The 17,122-nt window shown below is 42.3% G+C and overlaps 2 protein-coding genes across 6 annotated transcripts in view; one reads left to right on the top strand and one right to left on the bottom strand.

The window, feature by feature from the left end:
• Positions 1 to 439: 439 nt before the first annotated feature.
• MRAP2 (melanocortin 2 receptor accessory protein 2) lies at positions 440 to 8,334 on the top strand. The gene is given in 5 exon segments (XM_079970585.1): positions 440 to 532; positions 667 to 803; positions 5,681 to 5,780; positions 6,958 to 7,313; positions 7,316 to 8,334. Coding segments are annotated over 5 exon segments (687 nt in total). The 5' UTR covers positions 440 to 473; the 3' UTR covers positions 7,351 to 8,334.
• A 3,614-nt stretch (positions 8,335 to 11,948) lies between these two features.
• CEP162 (centrosomal protein 162) overlaps positions 11,949 to 17,122 on the bottom strand; it is a 37,966-nt gene continuing 32,792 nt past the window's right edge. For all 5 annotated transcript variants that reach the window (XM_079971099.1, XM_079971102.1, XM_079971103.1 and 2 more), the window contains 5 exons: positions 15,652 to 16,310; positions 14,146 to 14,287; positions 13,710 to 13,808; positions 12,637 to 12,771; positions 11,949 to 12,332 (listed from right to left, as the gene is read on the bottom strand). In XM_079971099.1, the coding sequence (XP_079827225.1) occupies positions 12,108 to 12,332; positions 12,637 to 12,771; positions 13,710 to 13,808; positions 14,146 to 14,287; positions 15,652 to 16,310 (1,260 nt within the window). In that variant the 3' untranslated portion in view covers positions 11,949 to 12,107. The remainder of the gene's footprint in view (positions 12,333 to 12,636; positions 12,772 to 13,709; positions 13,809 to 14,145; positions 14,288 to 15,651; positions 16,311 to 17,122) is intronic.

Here is a 17,122-nt window from a genome sequence, read left to right as displayed (position 1 = left end):
GAAACGGTTGTGAGGCTTCAACTTATTAATGTCCTTTAAACTACACTGAAGGCGCCTGATTGTGGCATTGTGCTACACATATAAGCATACATTTGTAAACTATGCAAACGTAAAATGAGGGCTTGTAATAATTGCAAGCTGTCTCTGAATGGATGATAACACAGCATTATGTTCCTTTTATGTGTCTACAGCTGGTCCACAGCACCTCACTTTTACCATAAAATCTATGAGCCCCAGAGAGTCCAGGTGGCGTAAAGGTTAGAGTTTTGGACTATGCCCTGGGAAGGCAGAGTTCTAATTCCCACTTAGCCATGAGGCTCACTGGGTGACCTTGTGTCTCTCTCTCAGTGTCCCCTACATCACAGGAATGTTGTCAGGGAGAGAACTCTTGTATGCCAGCTTGAGCTCCATGGAGGAAAGGCTATATATAGCCTAACATCAGTCCTGGAATCACCTTGTGTTCAGCCGCTTCAATGCTGATTTTAGCCATCCACCAACAGACTGCAAAAGGTGGAGGTGAAGGCTGGCATTTGTAAGAGAAGAGAACTGCTGCTGATTGGAATGAGGAGTCGTGGGTAGAAAGCTGAGAGGTTTGGGGTGGGGGCTTGGTTCAGATGCGTTTTTTCTGCTAAAGCTTGTTGTCTTTGCATTTCTGTATTGATGCAGGTTGGAGATGGCTGGACCCAGATTTGTTTCCAACAGAACATCCCACCACTCTTTGCTATCGAATTCTGATTATACTTGGGAATATGAATATTATGATTATGGGCCAGTTTCCTTTGAAGGCCTCAAGGCTCATAAGTGTAAGTCTTAATATGGAAACTCTATGTTTTGGTTGTTTCAATTACTAAAATTCTTCATTCTCAACTCGAATGTCAAGAAAATGCATTTTTGAAATTGCGCGCGCACACACACACACACACACACACACACACTCTTAGTCAATTTGATAGCACCATTGACTTACCCCTTGTAATTTTCTTTTCTTTTTTAACTTCTTTTTATTCATTTTCTATAACCAAACAAAAAATAAAATAAATAAATAAATAAACAGCACACACCAAAGAAAAAAGAAAACATCAACCAACACAAAAAACATGAACAAACCAGAAGACAAACATTAATTAAAAACAAATAACGGTTGACTTCCCTCCATCTCGGTTTTGGGCTATGTAAATATTACATCCATTCTGCAGTTTTTCATTTTATATCGTCTACACATCTCAAGGGTTATATTAAACCTACTGTGATTTTTATGTCTCTTGAGTTTGTTTCCATGTATGTTATGAATTTGGTCCAATCGTCAATAAACTTTGTACCTTTTTGCTGTCTGATATTCTGCGTCATTCTTGCCAAATCCATATATTCAAATAATTTAATTTGCCAATCTTTAACGGTCGGGATATTTGGGGTTTTCCAATTTTGTGCTAACAGAATCCTGGCAGCTACAGTTGCGTATTGAAACATTATATGATCTTCTTTCTTAATCTCATCTCCGATCATTCCCAGAAGGAAGGCTTCGGGCTTTTTAATGAAAGTGTATTTAAGTATTTTTTTCAGTTCGTTGTATATGGATTCACAATTTTTTTTAACTTCTTCACATTTCCACCACAAGTGGTAGAAACTTCCTTCTTTGGATTTACACTTCCAACACCTTTTATCACCAGTCTTATACATTTTTTGCAATTTCACGGGGGTGATGTACCAACGGTACATCATCTTTTCCATATTTTCTCTAAGGGTAGTGCAGGCTGTAAATTTCATTCCTTTAGTCCACAACCTCGTCCATTTGTCAAAATCCAAATTATATCCAATGTCTATTGCCCATTTTACCATAACCTCCTTGACCTCTTCGTCCTTGGTGTCCCAATCTAATAGCTGATTATACATTTTAGATAGCAGTTTTGTTTTGCTTTCTATTATCTCTACCTGGAACTTAGATTTTTTCTCATTCATTCCAATCTTTTTATCTTCCTTCCATAAGGCGTTAATTTGATGATACTGCAACCAACCTGTTAATTTGCTTTTTAACTCTTCGTATGGTCTAATCCTCTTTCCGATCTTACCAGGAGATCTTCATAGGTCAATCTCTCACCTTCCATGTTTATTTTTTTAATAGTTAAGATATCAATAGGCGATAGCCACCAGGGGGTATTTTTTTCCAATAGTTTTCTATTCTTTTCCCATGCTTCTAACAGTGTTCCTCTGATAATGTGGTTTGAGAAGCCTTTATGCACCTTCTCCTTATTCTGCCAGAGATAAGCATGCCAACCAAATCTTAAATCGAAGCCTTCTAAGTCTAGCAGATCTGTATTTTTTAAGGTAATCCATTCTCTAAGCCAGCAAAGGCACGAGGCTTCATAATACAATCTCAAATTTGGGACCGAGAATCCTCCTCTGTCTTTTCTATCCGTTAACAATTTAAATCTAATTCTCGGTCTTTTGCCTTGCCATATAAATTTAGAGAGAATTTTCTGCCAGTTTTTGAATATTACACTTCCTCTAATCACCAGGACATTTTGGAATAAGAATAATAGTTTCGGCAGTATGCACATACCTGACCAGTATGCACATCTTAATTGCTGCCATTCTACCTGACCAGGAGAGTTTTATCCTATTCCAAATATCTAATTCCTTTTGGATTTCCTTCCAGGTATTTGTGTAGTTATCAGCCGTTAAATTTATATTTTTCATCGTTAGCCACACTCCTAGGTATTTTACCTTTTTTGCTTCTTTGATTCCCGATTGAAATTCTAACTGCCTCCTTAGATCTTCTCCCATGTTCTTAACCATCATTTTAGTTTTAGTTTTGTTTAACTTAAAGCCCGCTACTTTCCCAAATTCCTCTAGAAGTACCAGGACTTTGTCAATACTTTGTTTTGGGTCCTCCACTGATATTACCAAGTCATCAGCGTATGCTTTTAGTTTGGATTCTTTCGCCCCAATTCTAATTCCTCGTATCTCTGGCGTTTTCCTTATCTTATTTGCGATTACTTCCAATACCATTATGAATAGAAGCGGTGACAGGGGGCAGCCTTGTCTCATACCCTTTGAAATTTTGAATGTGTCAGATAAATTGTTGTTAATAATCAGTTTAGCTCTTTGATTTGAATAAATTGCTTTGATTCCCTCCATGAAGGCACCTTCTATCCCTGCTGTCTCCATACACTTTAATAGGAACCGCCATGATACATTATCGAATGCTTTTTCTGCATCAATAAAAATTAATGCTGCAGGGATTTCATTCTTCTTTTCCAGGTATTCGATATTTATTATATGCCTAACATTATCTTTTAATTGTCTATTAGGAAGGAATCCAGCTTGATCTGTGTGTATTACATTTTTTAGATAATTCTTAAGTCTGTTTGCCATTATTTCAGCAAATATTTTATAATCATTGTTAAGAAGTGATATCGGTCTATAGTTTTTTATATTCAATTTGTCTGAGTCCGATTTAGGTATCAGCGTTATGTGAGCATCTTTCCAGGAGTCCGGTATCTTCCCTCCTTGTGAGGTGAGGTTTTCATGCAATCATTCTTTTCCCTTCTCCTTAAAGCCTTCTCAAGTCTTTTCGCAGTCCTCTTGACTGCAGCTCTATTGAAACAAATGAACGCGGTTACTCTTTAACTTTTTGCTTTTCTAGCACAAAGGTATTCAAAGTCTCTAGTCAGTTCCTTATTAGTTACTTTGTAATTGGTAAGTTTGTCTGCCGCAGCAAAGAAGTTGCTGTGGACTTTTTTGTTTTGTACTCACTCAGATAGGCAGCAATTCACTTCCTTTCTCATTCTTGCGACTTTGTTTCCTGCGCCATTTTCCCCCTCAGCCGGGATGAATTCCCTGTTTTCAATCTTTAAGCATCCAAAAATCACTTGGTCCAATCTTCAAGATTTTAGAGTACAAATATTCCACTTTCGCCAAGGATTTTATTCTTATCTTTCTGGAGATTCATCGCGCTTCTCAGGGGAAGCTGAAGGCATCACAACACAGGGTCGGTGCTCTCCCACTTGCGATCGCAGTCTCGCCGTCCTCGAGCTCTTCTGAAAAAACCCCCCGAAAAGACAGCGAAACAGCTCCTTCGCTGCTGGGTAGCCTGTCCCTCAAGGGTCTCCCCCGTGAGATTTTTGTGGTGCGCAGTGCCCTAGCGACTCCCCCAAGCCCCCATGTTGCTGGAAAACCCCGACGAGGTTTTCCGTGCTTCCTTGCTGTCCGCGAGTCAAACCGGAAGTCACCCTTGTAATTTTCTTAAATATTTGTGCCCGTAGTTTGAGGACATGGGCTTTACAGATAGGGAAGGGGGCAACCCTGACTTCTGAGCCAGGAATTTCTTTTCTTTTATGAGCACCAGTCATTTCAGGATCACTCCATGCCTCAGGGGTAGATGGCGAGCTTCTTTTTAGATTGTCTCTACTCATCCTATGTTTCATGGCCTTGGTAATAATCACATAGCCTCAATTTGTTCCTGTGATCTGAGCTGTTCTTTGCCAAGACTGTTGTGATGAGCACTACATAGTCCTTTATGAAAGGAGGCTTATCTTTCCAAATGGAATTTGCCAGAGTTGTATGCAGAACGTCAAATGTGAGCAGAGCATAAAGAAGCTGCAATCAGCCTTAATTATAAGCTGCTTTACTCTGCCACGCGGTAATTGTTCCTTTTATTGTTTGAAAATTATATAGCTAAGAAAAAAATAGCTTTTAGTATCTTACTTTTGTGTTCTTGCTGTCATTTGAGTTCGCCTTCTTTGCTGGTTTTAAATTCAACCCCCTGGACTATTGGGAAAGAAATGCCACAATGTGTGTGTTTGTGTGTATGCGCAGAGACCTAGCTGGTTGTTTCCCATGCTATACATGTGCTAGAGGAATCTTTGCAAAGCAGCAGCAGTGGAGAAAGCCGTTCGGGCGCTTGGGGCGGAACGTGTGCCCTATGCCCAGGGCCGTGCCCTGCACCCATGGATGGGGCCAGCCACCTGCGGGACGGGGCCATCCGGGGCAGGATGCTCCACGGGGCCTCTGAGGAGTCTGCCTGTCTCCTCCCACTCAGCTGCCCTACTGCTGAGGGGGAGGCAACGGGCGGACTGTTTGGGGCAGCACAGAACCTGTGGGCACTCAAGCCACCGTGTCACTCCCAGGAGAGACGTGTGGCTTGGGTGCTCTGCAGGCCTCGCAGTGAGTGCCGCCTGGCATTTTGTCACCTCTCTCAGTTGTGACACCTGGGGCGGCCCACCCCCACTGCACCCCCTTCCTCCACCCCTGCAAAGCAGCACAGTTTTTCTGTGATTTCACTGACAGTGTATATTAACAATACAAGACTCTGGCTTCAATCTAGAATTCTTTACATGACTGGCAGTGCAAGTTCTAACATCACTGATCACCTGCTGCAAGTTAGAGAGGAAGGTAGGGAGGGGCATTTAGGCACCCCAGCCTGCTCACAAGTGACCCACACTGTGAACAGCTGACACAGACAGTGATATATGTGGATTGTACATATAGCTGGGGGCAGTAGCACGCACAAATACATTTCTGTGCAGAGATGAACCTCACCAAATCAGGGCTTGACAAAATGTACACGAAACATAATCAGCCAAGGACTGGGCAACAGCTGGTTCATTTTTCATTTTTGTATTAATGGAAATCTAACGCACCCACGCCGATTAATCTCCCTCCTTCTCTGCTTCTCTTACAGATTCGATTGTGATTGGGTTTTGGGTTGGCCTTGTTGTCTTCGTCATTTTTATGTTCTTTGTACTGACCTTGTTGACCAAGGCGGGAGCACCACACCAAGAGTAAGTACCACCAAACAGACGTCTAAGGCCCAGGACCCAGGTGGCGGCAGCCCCTCTGTTGCCATAGCTCTTTGGAATTCACTCAGAAATAGAGTAGACCCAACACAGCTTATGTTTTAGCCACTGTACAATTCTATGTAACTTGTCCGTTCTGAAAAGACGATGTCCCTTTGATCTTGTCAATGAAGGCATGCCAGTTACTTCAATGAAGAAAAGGACACAAGATGCTGCTTTATGGCAAGGCTTGGAAGCTGGGGGAAAGATGGAAAGGGCAAAGCCCCATCAGCCTTCTTTCTCCCGCACCCCCAAACCAGGATGTCTAGAAATAAATCAGATAGCCTAATGAATATTTGAGATGAGGAATAGAGAACTGGCCCTGTGGATGGAGCTGGACTCCAATTCCCATCAGCCTCAGCTGGCATTGCCAATGGTTGGGAGTAATGGGAAGTGTAAACCATCGACATCAGGTGAGCCACAGGTTCCCCATCCCAGTTCCATAACCATTGGGAATACAGAATGTCCAGCTATAGGGTTTAGCTGGCTTGCAGGAGGCAGAACCCATCTATCACAAACCTTTTCTGGCAGATGGATTCCAACACAATTTTATCCATTCTCTGAGTGTAAGGGTGCTCCCCTGAAAAGTTGTTTAGTGATTTTATTTAAATTGGTATGGCTTAGGTTTTGTTTATAACTGGGTTTTTTAAATGAAAATTACAATTATGTGGAAAACATTCAAAATTCCTGGGGATTTTTTTTAACCGTTGAAAACACAAAATTAGAACTGCATGTCAAGCTTCTCCTTTTAAGAAGAGTATCTGGAGAGGACAAGTAATTCCATTCAGTTGCTATGTTAAGTTTGTGTTTTCACAGGTGTTTTGCTTTATTGTTATCAGAAATGTATGGTTTGTCGTGGGGCAGGGAGGACAGTCCTTCCAATGAACTCTACAGAATTTGCAGCACTTAGGGTTGGTTCAGATTAGGCATGTAATCAGTTGATTAGTGTAGGATAAGGGCAAGCCATTGACTCAAGAGAATGGGGAGGACATTTCTTTTGCCATCCTGTCTCAGCCCAGTCTGTTTCCAGAGAGTTTTTTTGGCACCTGATCTTTTATACTGTGTTCCTAAACAAAATGGTGCCCAATTTTTCACCCACCGCTCCTCTCTCCTTGCTTCCTAGCACTGCGGACTCTTCTGAGAAAAGGCTCTGCATGAACAACTTTGTGGCAGACTTTGGAAGGCCTCTCGATCCTGATAGGATCATTTCTCAGCAGGCTGCTGAGGAATCCAGGCTGCTTTTTCACTGCTACATCAATGAGTATGAGAACATGGACAGGGCAAAGCAATGCCAGAGAGTGCCAGTTATGGACAGTAACATCCATTTTCAGGAAGTAATTCAAAGCAGCGAGGGACTGGAGGAGGAGCTGAATAGCCATGCAAAATTCAACATCCCCAACTTTGTGAACACTGACCAGAATTCTTCCCTGGGTGAAGACGACCTGCTGATTTCAGAACCACCTATCATTTTAGAGAGCAAACACTGAGTCCAGCCTCCCACCAGATTATGGACTGAAGAATATTGAGCAAGGTATTTCTTACATTAAAACAGAACACATTTCTCCTTTACTTTCTATCCTATTTTTCATTGGTGAGTACAGGACTACAGTTGAATACACTCTGGTAACCAGCATGGGATAGTTCTATGTGGTGTTTTTAAGTGTTTGATGAAGCCAGAGCTTTTTACACTGCTTATCGTTTTATTTCATTTTATTTCTAGAAGTACAGGACAGGTGTTTAATAAGGAAGTTATCCATGCTGGAATATGATGGGATGTGAGAGTTGTTGGATTGTGTACATGTGAAGCCCCTGAGTGTGTTTGAAAGTCACAAAACTCTTAAGCCTTGCATTTAAGCAAGCTAAGAACACAACCCTCCAAAAACTCAATTCAGAGGAAGTCAATTGTACCTAAGTGTTGAAATAAAGTGTTGTGGGATTGCCACAATTTATCTAAGTCCTGTTGAGATCAAAGGACTTAAGCACTAGTAGCGAACTCTGCACTGAGGTCAATGGCTTTACAGTGAGACATAGTTCTATGTAATTTAGAAGTAGTTGGACATTCTGTGGCGAAAGCCTTATGCCATATGCTGTGTTGCAGGAATGAGTGGGTATCTATGCTGTATGTGTGCTTTATAATCCTCATAATGTGCAAGAACTATTCTTGTGTGTTCAGTCATATGTATACCACATATACTTACTGGGACCAATTGTCTAGCATGCTTCTTGCATGTATACAAAAAGCCCTGTAGGTATACATCATGCTCAGATAAGTACCTTCTATTCCCTTATGTTCCCATAGTTGTATTTTTCCTACTGAAAAAGTAAACGGAGATGCTCTTAATTGGTTTCCGTGTGAATAGCATGTTTTGTTTTGCTTTTCTTTATGCTTGATCCAGGAGTGTAACTTCTTGATATACAATATTTCTCCAGTACTATTGTTTAAAATAAACTGGGTTGTTGATTTTTATATTAAAAAATAAAGCCTGCAACCTTCTGTGAACTGCCATACTTTTATTGTGCCATGCAATATCTAGTCTTAAGTGAGCTTCTGAATTGCATTGCACATAGCACTATGGAAACAAACTTACAAAGCGAGCCATGGATTGAAGCCAGTGTCAGTTTTCTGCGGCAGCAGTGCTTCCCCTTTTGCCTGTAGGCAATTGGATGGGCCACTCATGGGATCCTTGTTGACATCAACCAGCAGAAATCCCCCAAATGGCCCCATTGCTGTCATTGGACCAAATTGATATGCCTGCCCCACCTTCTGCCACTGCAGGGCTGCAGATGTGGCAATGGCCCCACCTCCCTGGGATGTGGGGGAGGGGGCTTTGGCTTGCTCATGAAGACTCTGATCTACTAAAGAAGATACCACACCTAGCCATTATGAAAAAGAAATGTGCCTCCATCAGAAGGAAGATGGTGACATCTAGCTGACAGCATCATAAGGACTCTAACCATTACGAGTCCTTACTGTTGACACCAAATGCCCTGACCACTCTGCAAATCCCATCACATCAACATACAGCGTGCCTCGGAAACATTTCCAGCTGTGGTAATGTAAGTCCCTTTTTGCTTTATATTTTCTTTATTTTACAAGGGTTCTCTGATGGTGGGATGGAATCTTGTTGACCATTCCTGTGGTTTTTTGTTTGTTTGTTTGTTACTGCCTTTTCTGAGGATTTATATAACATAACTGTTGCAGCAAAGCAAATTAACATAGTATCTCCTTAAATGCTCCTATTGGTTTGTTTAAATAATTTGAAATTCAAATTTGCCCATTTTTGTATTGAACATCCTTCACTCAATGAGCAGCTTTCTACATCTCAAAAGCTTGCTTCTAGTGTTAAGTCTGAATGAGTCCAAGGAGTATACATATATATACATATATATCTGCTACTAAAGCAGTTGCATTAGGGAGTAGTAGTTGCATAAGGGAGCAGGTGGCGCTGTGGTCTAAACCACTGAGCCTCTTGGGCTTGCCACTCAGAAGGTCAGTGGTTCGAATCCCCGCGACGGGGTGAGCTCCTGTTGCTGTGTCCCAGCTCCTGCCAACCTAGCAGTTTGAAAGCACGCCAGTGCAAGTAGACAAATAGGTACCACTGTGGTGGGAAGGTAAATGGCGTTTCCGTGCAGTCTGGTTTCCTTCATGGTGTTCCATTGTGCCAGACGCGGTTTAGTCAGGCTGGCCACATGACCCAGAAAGCTGTCTGTGGACAAATGCCGGCTTCCTCGGCCTGAAAGCGAGATGAGTGCCACAACCCCATAGTCGCCTTTGACTGGACTTAACTGTTCAGGGGTCCTTTACCTTTTAACCTTTGTATTAAAAGAACAAGAAGCTGGAACACAACACCATGTCTGTAATGGCAGGTTTGTAGCCAGAAATGATGGTTTTGTATGTTACTTTGCTAGGTGTTATTTCTTTTTTAAAAAATAGAAGGTGGGCGAACAGGTATCTAGACTGTGTAGGGACACACTGGTTTTTTTAAAAAAACCTTTTTAAAAAAGGTTAAAGTAGTTGCGCCTTTGTGAGCTTGCCTGCTCTGCCCCCTTCCCTCACTTTCTAGGACTTCATTTAATCTCTAGGGAAGGTGGAGATCATGTGAAGTAATGTGGCACCATGTTGATACCACAAAGGCCTTTTTAAACAATGCATACTATTTGATCCCTTGCAAAGTTAGGGCTCCACCAGTCTATGGATAGCGAAAAGCTTAGGCATCGCTAATTGTGATGGATCAGGCATCAGGAGTGTCATTAAATGGCCTGCTCCTGGTGCATGTAAATTAGTAATTTACATGACTAAATATTGTAGCATTTTTCCATGGCCAAATAGAGTGGCACACCATTTATGGGAAAGGATACCATTAGTGTTCTCACTTTGGGGAATCTCAAAGCAGAGTAGAAACAAATCAACCCCTTTGTTTCAGAGGAAACAGACTCTAGGGCAGATGGTGCGACTTTCACACTGACTTGAGGCCCAGTGCTTTTCATGTAGCTGACTAATTTTTAGCTGGCTTTGATGTCTGAAAGTGGCCTTAATGGCCAATGGTCCTGTTTTTGCTCAAGATCGCCAATTATGATTGGCGGCCTTGCCAATGAAATCTTTCCATCCTAGGATATCTAAACCAGCACTTTTCCAGCATTAACTGACATGGAAAAGGATGAGAATAGATGCCATTTGCAAATGTTCATTCTGTCCCTTCCAAGGAATTAAAAAGCTGTTAACCTGATAACGATTTAACAGTTGCCTCTAATTGCCTAAAAACCACCTGTATGCCTTTATTTTGTCATGTTGCAACAGCTGTAGGAGACTGAAATCTGCTGCCATTTTATTGATGCACCTATGTCACCTTGTCAATGCTACAGTCACAATTTGTGGTATTAAGAGCATTCATTTTATAAATACAGTGGTGCCCCGCAAGACGAATGCCTCGCTAAACGAAAAAACCGCAAGACGAAAGGGTTTTCCGATTTTTTAGCGGCTTCGCAAGACGAATTTCCCTATGGGCTTGCTTCGCAAGACGAAAGCCCATAGGGAAATCTCCGGGGACAGCGGGGAAGCGCAGCACCTGTCCTGAAGGCTTGCGGTGGGAGGTCCGGGAACAGAGGAGAAGGTGCGCAGCGATTCTCCTCTGTTCCCGGGGCTTGCGGTGGGAGGAGGGTTTTTCCTCCCCACCGCCAACCTTCAGAAGGCTGTTCTGAAGGCTGGCGGTGGGAAGAAAAGCCCTTCTCCCGCCTCCAGAAGAGTTCCCCGCAGGGCTCCCCAAGCTGCAGATGTCTGCCCCGCGCGAGGGGCGCTCTGCTTCAGAGCGTCCCTCGCACTGGGCAGCAGGCTGCTATCCGCAGCCTAGGCAGCCCTGCAGGAACTCTTCTGAAGGCTGGCGGCGGGAGAAGGGCTTTTCTTCCCACCGCCAGCCTCCAGAAGGCTGTTCTGAAGGCTGGCGGTGGGGAGAAAAGTCCTTCTCCCCCCGCCAGCCTTCAGAAGAGGTCCGGGGACAGACTGTCCCCGGATCTGGTCTGAAGGCGGTCTCCCTAGGAACGCATTAATTGATTTTCAATGCATTCCTATGGGAAACCGTGCTTCGCAAGACGAAAAACTCGCAAGAAGAAAAAACTTGCGGAACAAATTGATTTCGTCTTGCGAGGCACCACTGTACTTTATAAAATTATATATAGACTGCACTAGCAAGGCAGGTGCAGCAATAAAACATAAAATATCATTTGAAATTATGTGCATTTTCCTAATTTGATTTTTAGAAAAGCACCTGGAAAATTGTGTTAGCAGAGATATATATACACCTTACCTTTCAAGAGCCTTTATTTATACCTTTTCAAGAGATAGAAATCCATACTTTAAAGCTTTGCTGTAGTTGCTTCTAGAGTGGAAAGAAGCTCCTTTATTTTATACAGGTTTAGGAGCAGGAATGAAAATGGAAGTTTGCTGACACCCCTGCACCCCAAAGGAGAAAGACCTGGTGAAAGTTGACATCATACACTGCTTATGGATATTCCTGCTTGGTCACCAATAGTTTACTTTGGTAGACAAATCTTTTAATGCATCCAATAAAGTGCGGAGATTATTTTTTGTGAAGGGGAAAAAAAGTTCAGCACTTCAAATTTGCAAGTAGTATTATTTAATATACAGAATAAAAACAAGTCAGCAAGGATAGGGATAAATGTATACAGGAGAAACCTGGGTACAACTATAAAGTTAAAAACTAATCACCTTTTGTGGCAAGGCTTCATCTTCTCTCTCTATTGAAGCTGTTTCACTGATTAAATGAGGAGCTTTCTAGTCTTCCAGTCATTTTCCGGCATGCTTGGGCCACCTGGTGGAATGATAACACCCTGTTTCTGCAGCTGCCGTAGAACATCCAAAATCGAATCCAGTTCAATGCGAAATTTCTCAAGCTCTTGGTTCTTCAACAGTGCCAGCTTCCGCCATTTCTCAGTTTCCAGGATTTGTTCATCTTCTGCAATATGCTGTGTTTGCTGTATTACCTGGGTAGTAAGCAGGTTCATTGATGAGAGATGGCAGCATAATTTCTAAACCCGACTATTTCATTATCAGAGCATTTAGAAAACCTTTCATTTATACTTGTTTTAAAAATTCTTTGGAAGGGGCTCTACAAATCAACACATCTAAATACTGACTAAATCAGGTTGCAGGTCTATCAGACTTTTTAGATGTGGCTTGAGACTCCATAATTTAAGTACTTGTCACATTAAGCATTTTGAAGGGCATTTGTGCTCAGACATTTGACACATTGACTTTTTAAAGAGAAGAATTCCCTGTTTTATTTACCTCATGAAGTTCTTGTTCTCTTTGTTCATATCTGGCCTCCAAGTGTTTGATCTTCCTTTCTAGACACACAAATCGTTTCATCTCTGGGGTCTGGCTCTCTCTGGCCTCTCCAAGTTCTTCTAACAGTTTTGCCATCTAAAATTTGAGAACACGAAATTACCTGTTTTGTTTTTTTGTGTATGTTCAACTGCATTAGCAGCAACAGATGTTCCTACACCCACTCAAAACATTCCTGGGGATAGGAGTTTCCCCAAAAGGAATTCAGTAAGCACACCATCCCCATTGATTCAGTATGGGATGCAGCACACTGGAATCTAATAAGTGCACTTGTTTATTAAAATATCCCTACTATTTATTATATAAAGAGGATAGAAGTCATATGGATTGCACTAGCTTAGCGGCAAGGCTGGAATCCCAAGTACACTTGCTAGAGAGAGCTCCTGCAGCTGCAGCCAATCGGAAGCTGCAGCAGTCCTGTTGGATGTTCAAAAATTGGAACAACCACTTCTGGGTTTCGATCGTTCGGGAGCCAAAACATTCGAGAACTAGGCTGTTCGAAAACCAAGGTATATATGTATTTTGTGTGTGTGTGTATGCGCACATTGTCACATGTAAAAATTAGTTTTTATTTTTGGTTTTATATCTCATTCTACAGTACAATACTGCACCCCTGTTTCCCATTTAAAATGCAATGGAAAACTCTGGCTTAAAGTCTCAATGAACGGAGCACCAAAGCCAATACAGTGGTACCTCTGGTTACATACCTAATTCGTTCTGGAGGTCCGTTCTTAACCTGAAACTGTTCTTAACCTGAAGCACCACTTTAGCTAATGGGGCCTCCCGCTGCTGCCGCACCACCGGAGCACGATTTTTGTTCTCACCCTGAAGCAAAGTTCTTAACCCGAGGTAATATTTCTGGGTTAGCGGAGTCAGTAACCTGAAGCGTATGTAACCCAAGGTACCACTGTACATAAATTGCAGAAAGGGGGAAGAGGGCAGAGTCTGGGCACCACATTGTTGTTCCTGCTCAAACTGTCGTTTTAAAGAATCAAAATTCTAATACTCTGAATTACCTCTTTTTGAAGAATTTGCTCTCGCTTTTGTGAAACTGCAAGCGCTTCTTGATCTCTTTGCAACTCACGAACTTGTTGCTGAAGATGTTTAATAAAGACCTATGGAAAGATTTTCAATTATTAGAATTTTTCAACAAAGTATCTCTTGAATCCTATTACAAGTAGGTAAGTGGAGCTTTGGTTTAACAACTTGAACTTTTGTTGAGTAAAGCTGTATTAAGATCACTTGAATTTAACTCTGACTAAGCATGTAAGATCAGCTATGACTAGGAACACAAAAAGACACTGGAATGGAGAATTGTGAACTTCACCTTAAATGAATACAAAACTATTACCATAGTATATTTCAGAGGCAAGATTACAGTACGAAACATTGAGAAACAGGAAACGCTGGCAGTTTTTTGAAGCAGTGAGACAGACGACTGGTCTTCCTCACCTCCTGTGCTGAAATTTTGCTATTTAACTCGGCTGCCTTGGAAGTTGAATGCTCCATAGCATACTGACAAAGAATTTTCTCCAGCTCCTTTTGATGTGATGCTTTAAGCGCTGTAGTGTATTCTTCCAAATCTTCCTTTGCCCTGTAAATGTTGCAAAATAAAATAGTATGTAGAAGTTTGTTGGAAACATCAGAAAATAACACTGCATTTTCATGAAAAACAACACATTTTAGATTTGTATGTGCATGTATGCCTGTGATGTTCCTGTAGCAGTATCCTTTTCTGCCTAGAATCCTTCCTGTACAATATATCTTGGCTCATGTACAAAAAGAGGGCAAGGGATAAGAATGCTAAAGAAATGTTGGGTTTGCCCCAAAATGAACCTGGCATTAGCCTTGGTCTGCATGCCCTTTAAAAACACAAATATTTGGCATGTGGTCTTCCCAGCTGGATAGGTACTGTGACATGGGAAAGGGGCTTGAAGCCTTTGTCCCCCAACCATGGTCCCAACTGGAAATGCCATTCCCACCACCCAGTGCTAACCATGGGAGAAAATGGTGCCATCTGAAGATTTTATCCAATTGCAAATAACAGGCATAAGTGGAAAGAGAATCAGGTATGCAGTTGGAGAAAGGAGTTTAAAGCTCCTCTTGTCATGGCCCCAATCCAACGCATATCCTCCTGCGCCTACTACATTTTGAAAATACAAGCACAAGGTTAAAGATATGAAGAAGGTCATGCCTAGCTTGGCCCTTAGTCCCTGATGGGGACAGCTGCCTTAGAACCAAACTGCACATTAAATGTAGGGTGTGTGCTTGTGTGTGTGGTTTTTTCCCTAGAAAACAGCTATGCGGGGGCTTGATTTTTAAAGCTCCTCTTGTATACTGGAGTATCAGTGAAATTATTTGGGGTGACATTTACACGTCCAGATTTACAGCTAGGCTGAGCTCCCATGAAAACGGAATACATAAATAAAAATGTACATGTCACAAAGGTGTTAAAACACATTCTTTCTCCTCCTGCTGCTTCAAGCCACCACTGCCCCAAGTGGAATAGCAGCCTTTTGCAGCTGCATTACAATTAAAATAGGGATGGCGGAGAGAGGAAGTCACTGTTTTCCAGCATGATAAGGTTTCCATTGTTCAGTGAACAAAGCTATGCATAACTCATTGACTCTTCCCATGTTGGAAGCACAATACACTACAAAAAAAATCTCTATGTTGGCTTAATTTACACAATTTATTGAAATGGCAGGGTATGGTTTTTCTGTGCCCAGAGTTGGTGGTGGGGTTATTAGAACAGTGTACCAACAAGCAGGAGTAGGAAACCTGTAGCCATACAGATGCTGGTGGATTCCAACTCCATCAGCCCTATTAATGGCTATAGAAGACATGAGTTGTAGTCAAAAACATCTGGATGCTGCCAGGTTCCCCACTCCTGCCCCAAGCCCAAGGAGTGACCTTGAACATCGCATTTTAAAAACTGCTCAGTGTTAAGTGAATTACCTTCTTACAAGACTTTCAGAATTTGCCATGGCTGCTTGAGCTTTTATCCTTTCCTGGCTTAGTTCTAGAGTCAACTTTTCTACATCATCTTTCAGATGGCTGTTTTCTTGCAGGACTTCTGAAATGTGACAATCGGCAAAAGCGTGGGGCTGATATATTTTCTCATCGAGAGTGCCGGGGAAGAACTCTTCATTTCTGGGGTTCAGCTGACTAGGTTTGACAATATCCTTTTTCAGGATTCCTGAAGGCTTCTCTTTAGCATCCGCTTTGCCAGCTGAGAGCATAATCCTCCTCTCTTTCTGAAGCCTTTCTACAGTTTTTGTGAGATCCTGTATCTCTCTATTTTTGGCAATCATTTCCTGATTTAGTCTTACCAGCTTCGCTTTAGAGTGAGCCTGCTCCACCTGGTATTCTAGCGACTGGAGGTCCGCATCATCTTTTGCTTTCTTCTGCAGCTCTAGCTGAGCTAACTGGTTTCTGAGAGAGTTTATTTCAGTCTGAAGGTTTTGCACTGTGATCTGGTGGGCTTCATTTACACTACAAAGTTCTCTTTCATGAGCTGCAAGGGTGGCGGCCTTGTCTGGAAGTTTCTGCGGCTCGTTCAGCAGCTTATATTCCAGTAGCTGCTCAAGCTCCCCAATCCTCTTCTCATACTGAATCTGCAAAGACAAGACCCCATGAAGTGACGCTTCCTAGGTAAATTAGATTTGCATCATACACACAGCTGGGATAGCCCAGTTGGTTAGAGCATAGTGTTGATAACGCCAAGGTTGCAGGTTCGATCCCCATATGGAACAGGTGTATATTCCTGCATTGCAGGGGTTTGGACCAGATAATCTGCAGGGTCCTTTCGCAATGGGCTGTATTGAGACTAACTGTGAATGCAGCTCTGCTCATGGGATGCTTCCATGGGTGCAAAGGGAAGAGGCAGGTTTTGTGACTCCCTCACCCTTAACCCCCCGTGCAGCTTAAGGAGAGGATAAAAGGAGCACCCTAATTCCGCACCCTAAAAGGCTCAGATAAAGGAGCACCCTAATTCAGGAAGTTCTGCATATGGAAGCAGCCTTCCACACACATTGCTAGTATGGAAGCAGATAGGCACCTAGACCCACATCCCCACTGGGATGCTCCTCTGAGTCTAAGCAAACTTGCCGTAGGCATCTTTTGTTATGACTATGCAACTGAATCTGCACAGGAATGAGCATACTTATTGTCCATGAATATGCCTGCATTGGAGCATGTCTATAATATTAAAGGTATTGAAATTTCTGGTGCTAGAATACAAAGAGTTTTTAAAGAATATATAAAAGGTAACTATCATCTAATTCCCACTCCTTGGTTCATTACTGTAGGATTCAGTTAACACTTGGGAGCGCCTAGGAGCAGCTCAAACTACTCGTCGGTAGAAACAAAAACTATGCAAGCACATCAGAACAATACTGCTGTTTAAAAGCACAGTGGAGTCTAAATC

Source organism: Podarcis cretensis, assembly GCF_951804945.1.
Source record: "Podarcis cretensis genome assembly, chromosome: 3".
Lineage (NCBI taxonomy): Eukaryota > Metazoa > Chordata > Lepidosauria > Squamata > Lacertidae > Podarcis > Podarcis cretensis.
Note: the sequence above shows the minus strand (reverse complement) of the source record. Positions and strands in the feature narration are given on the sequence as shown.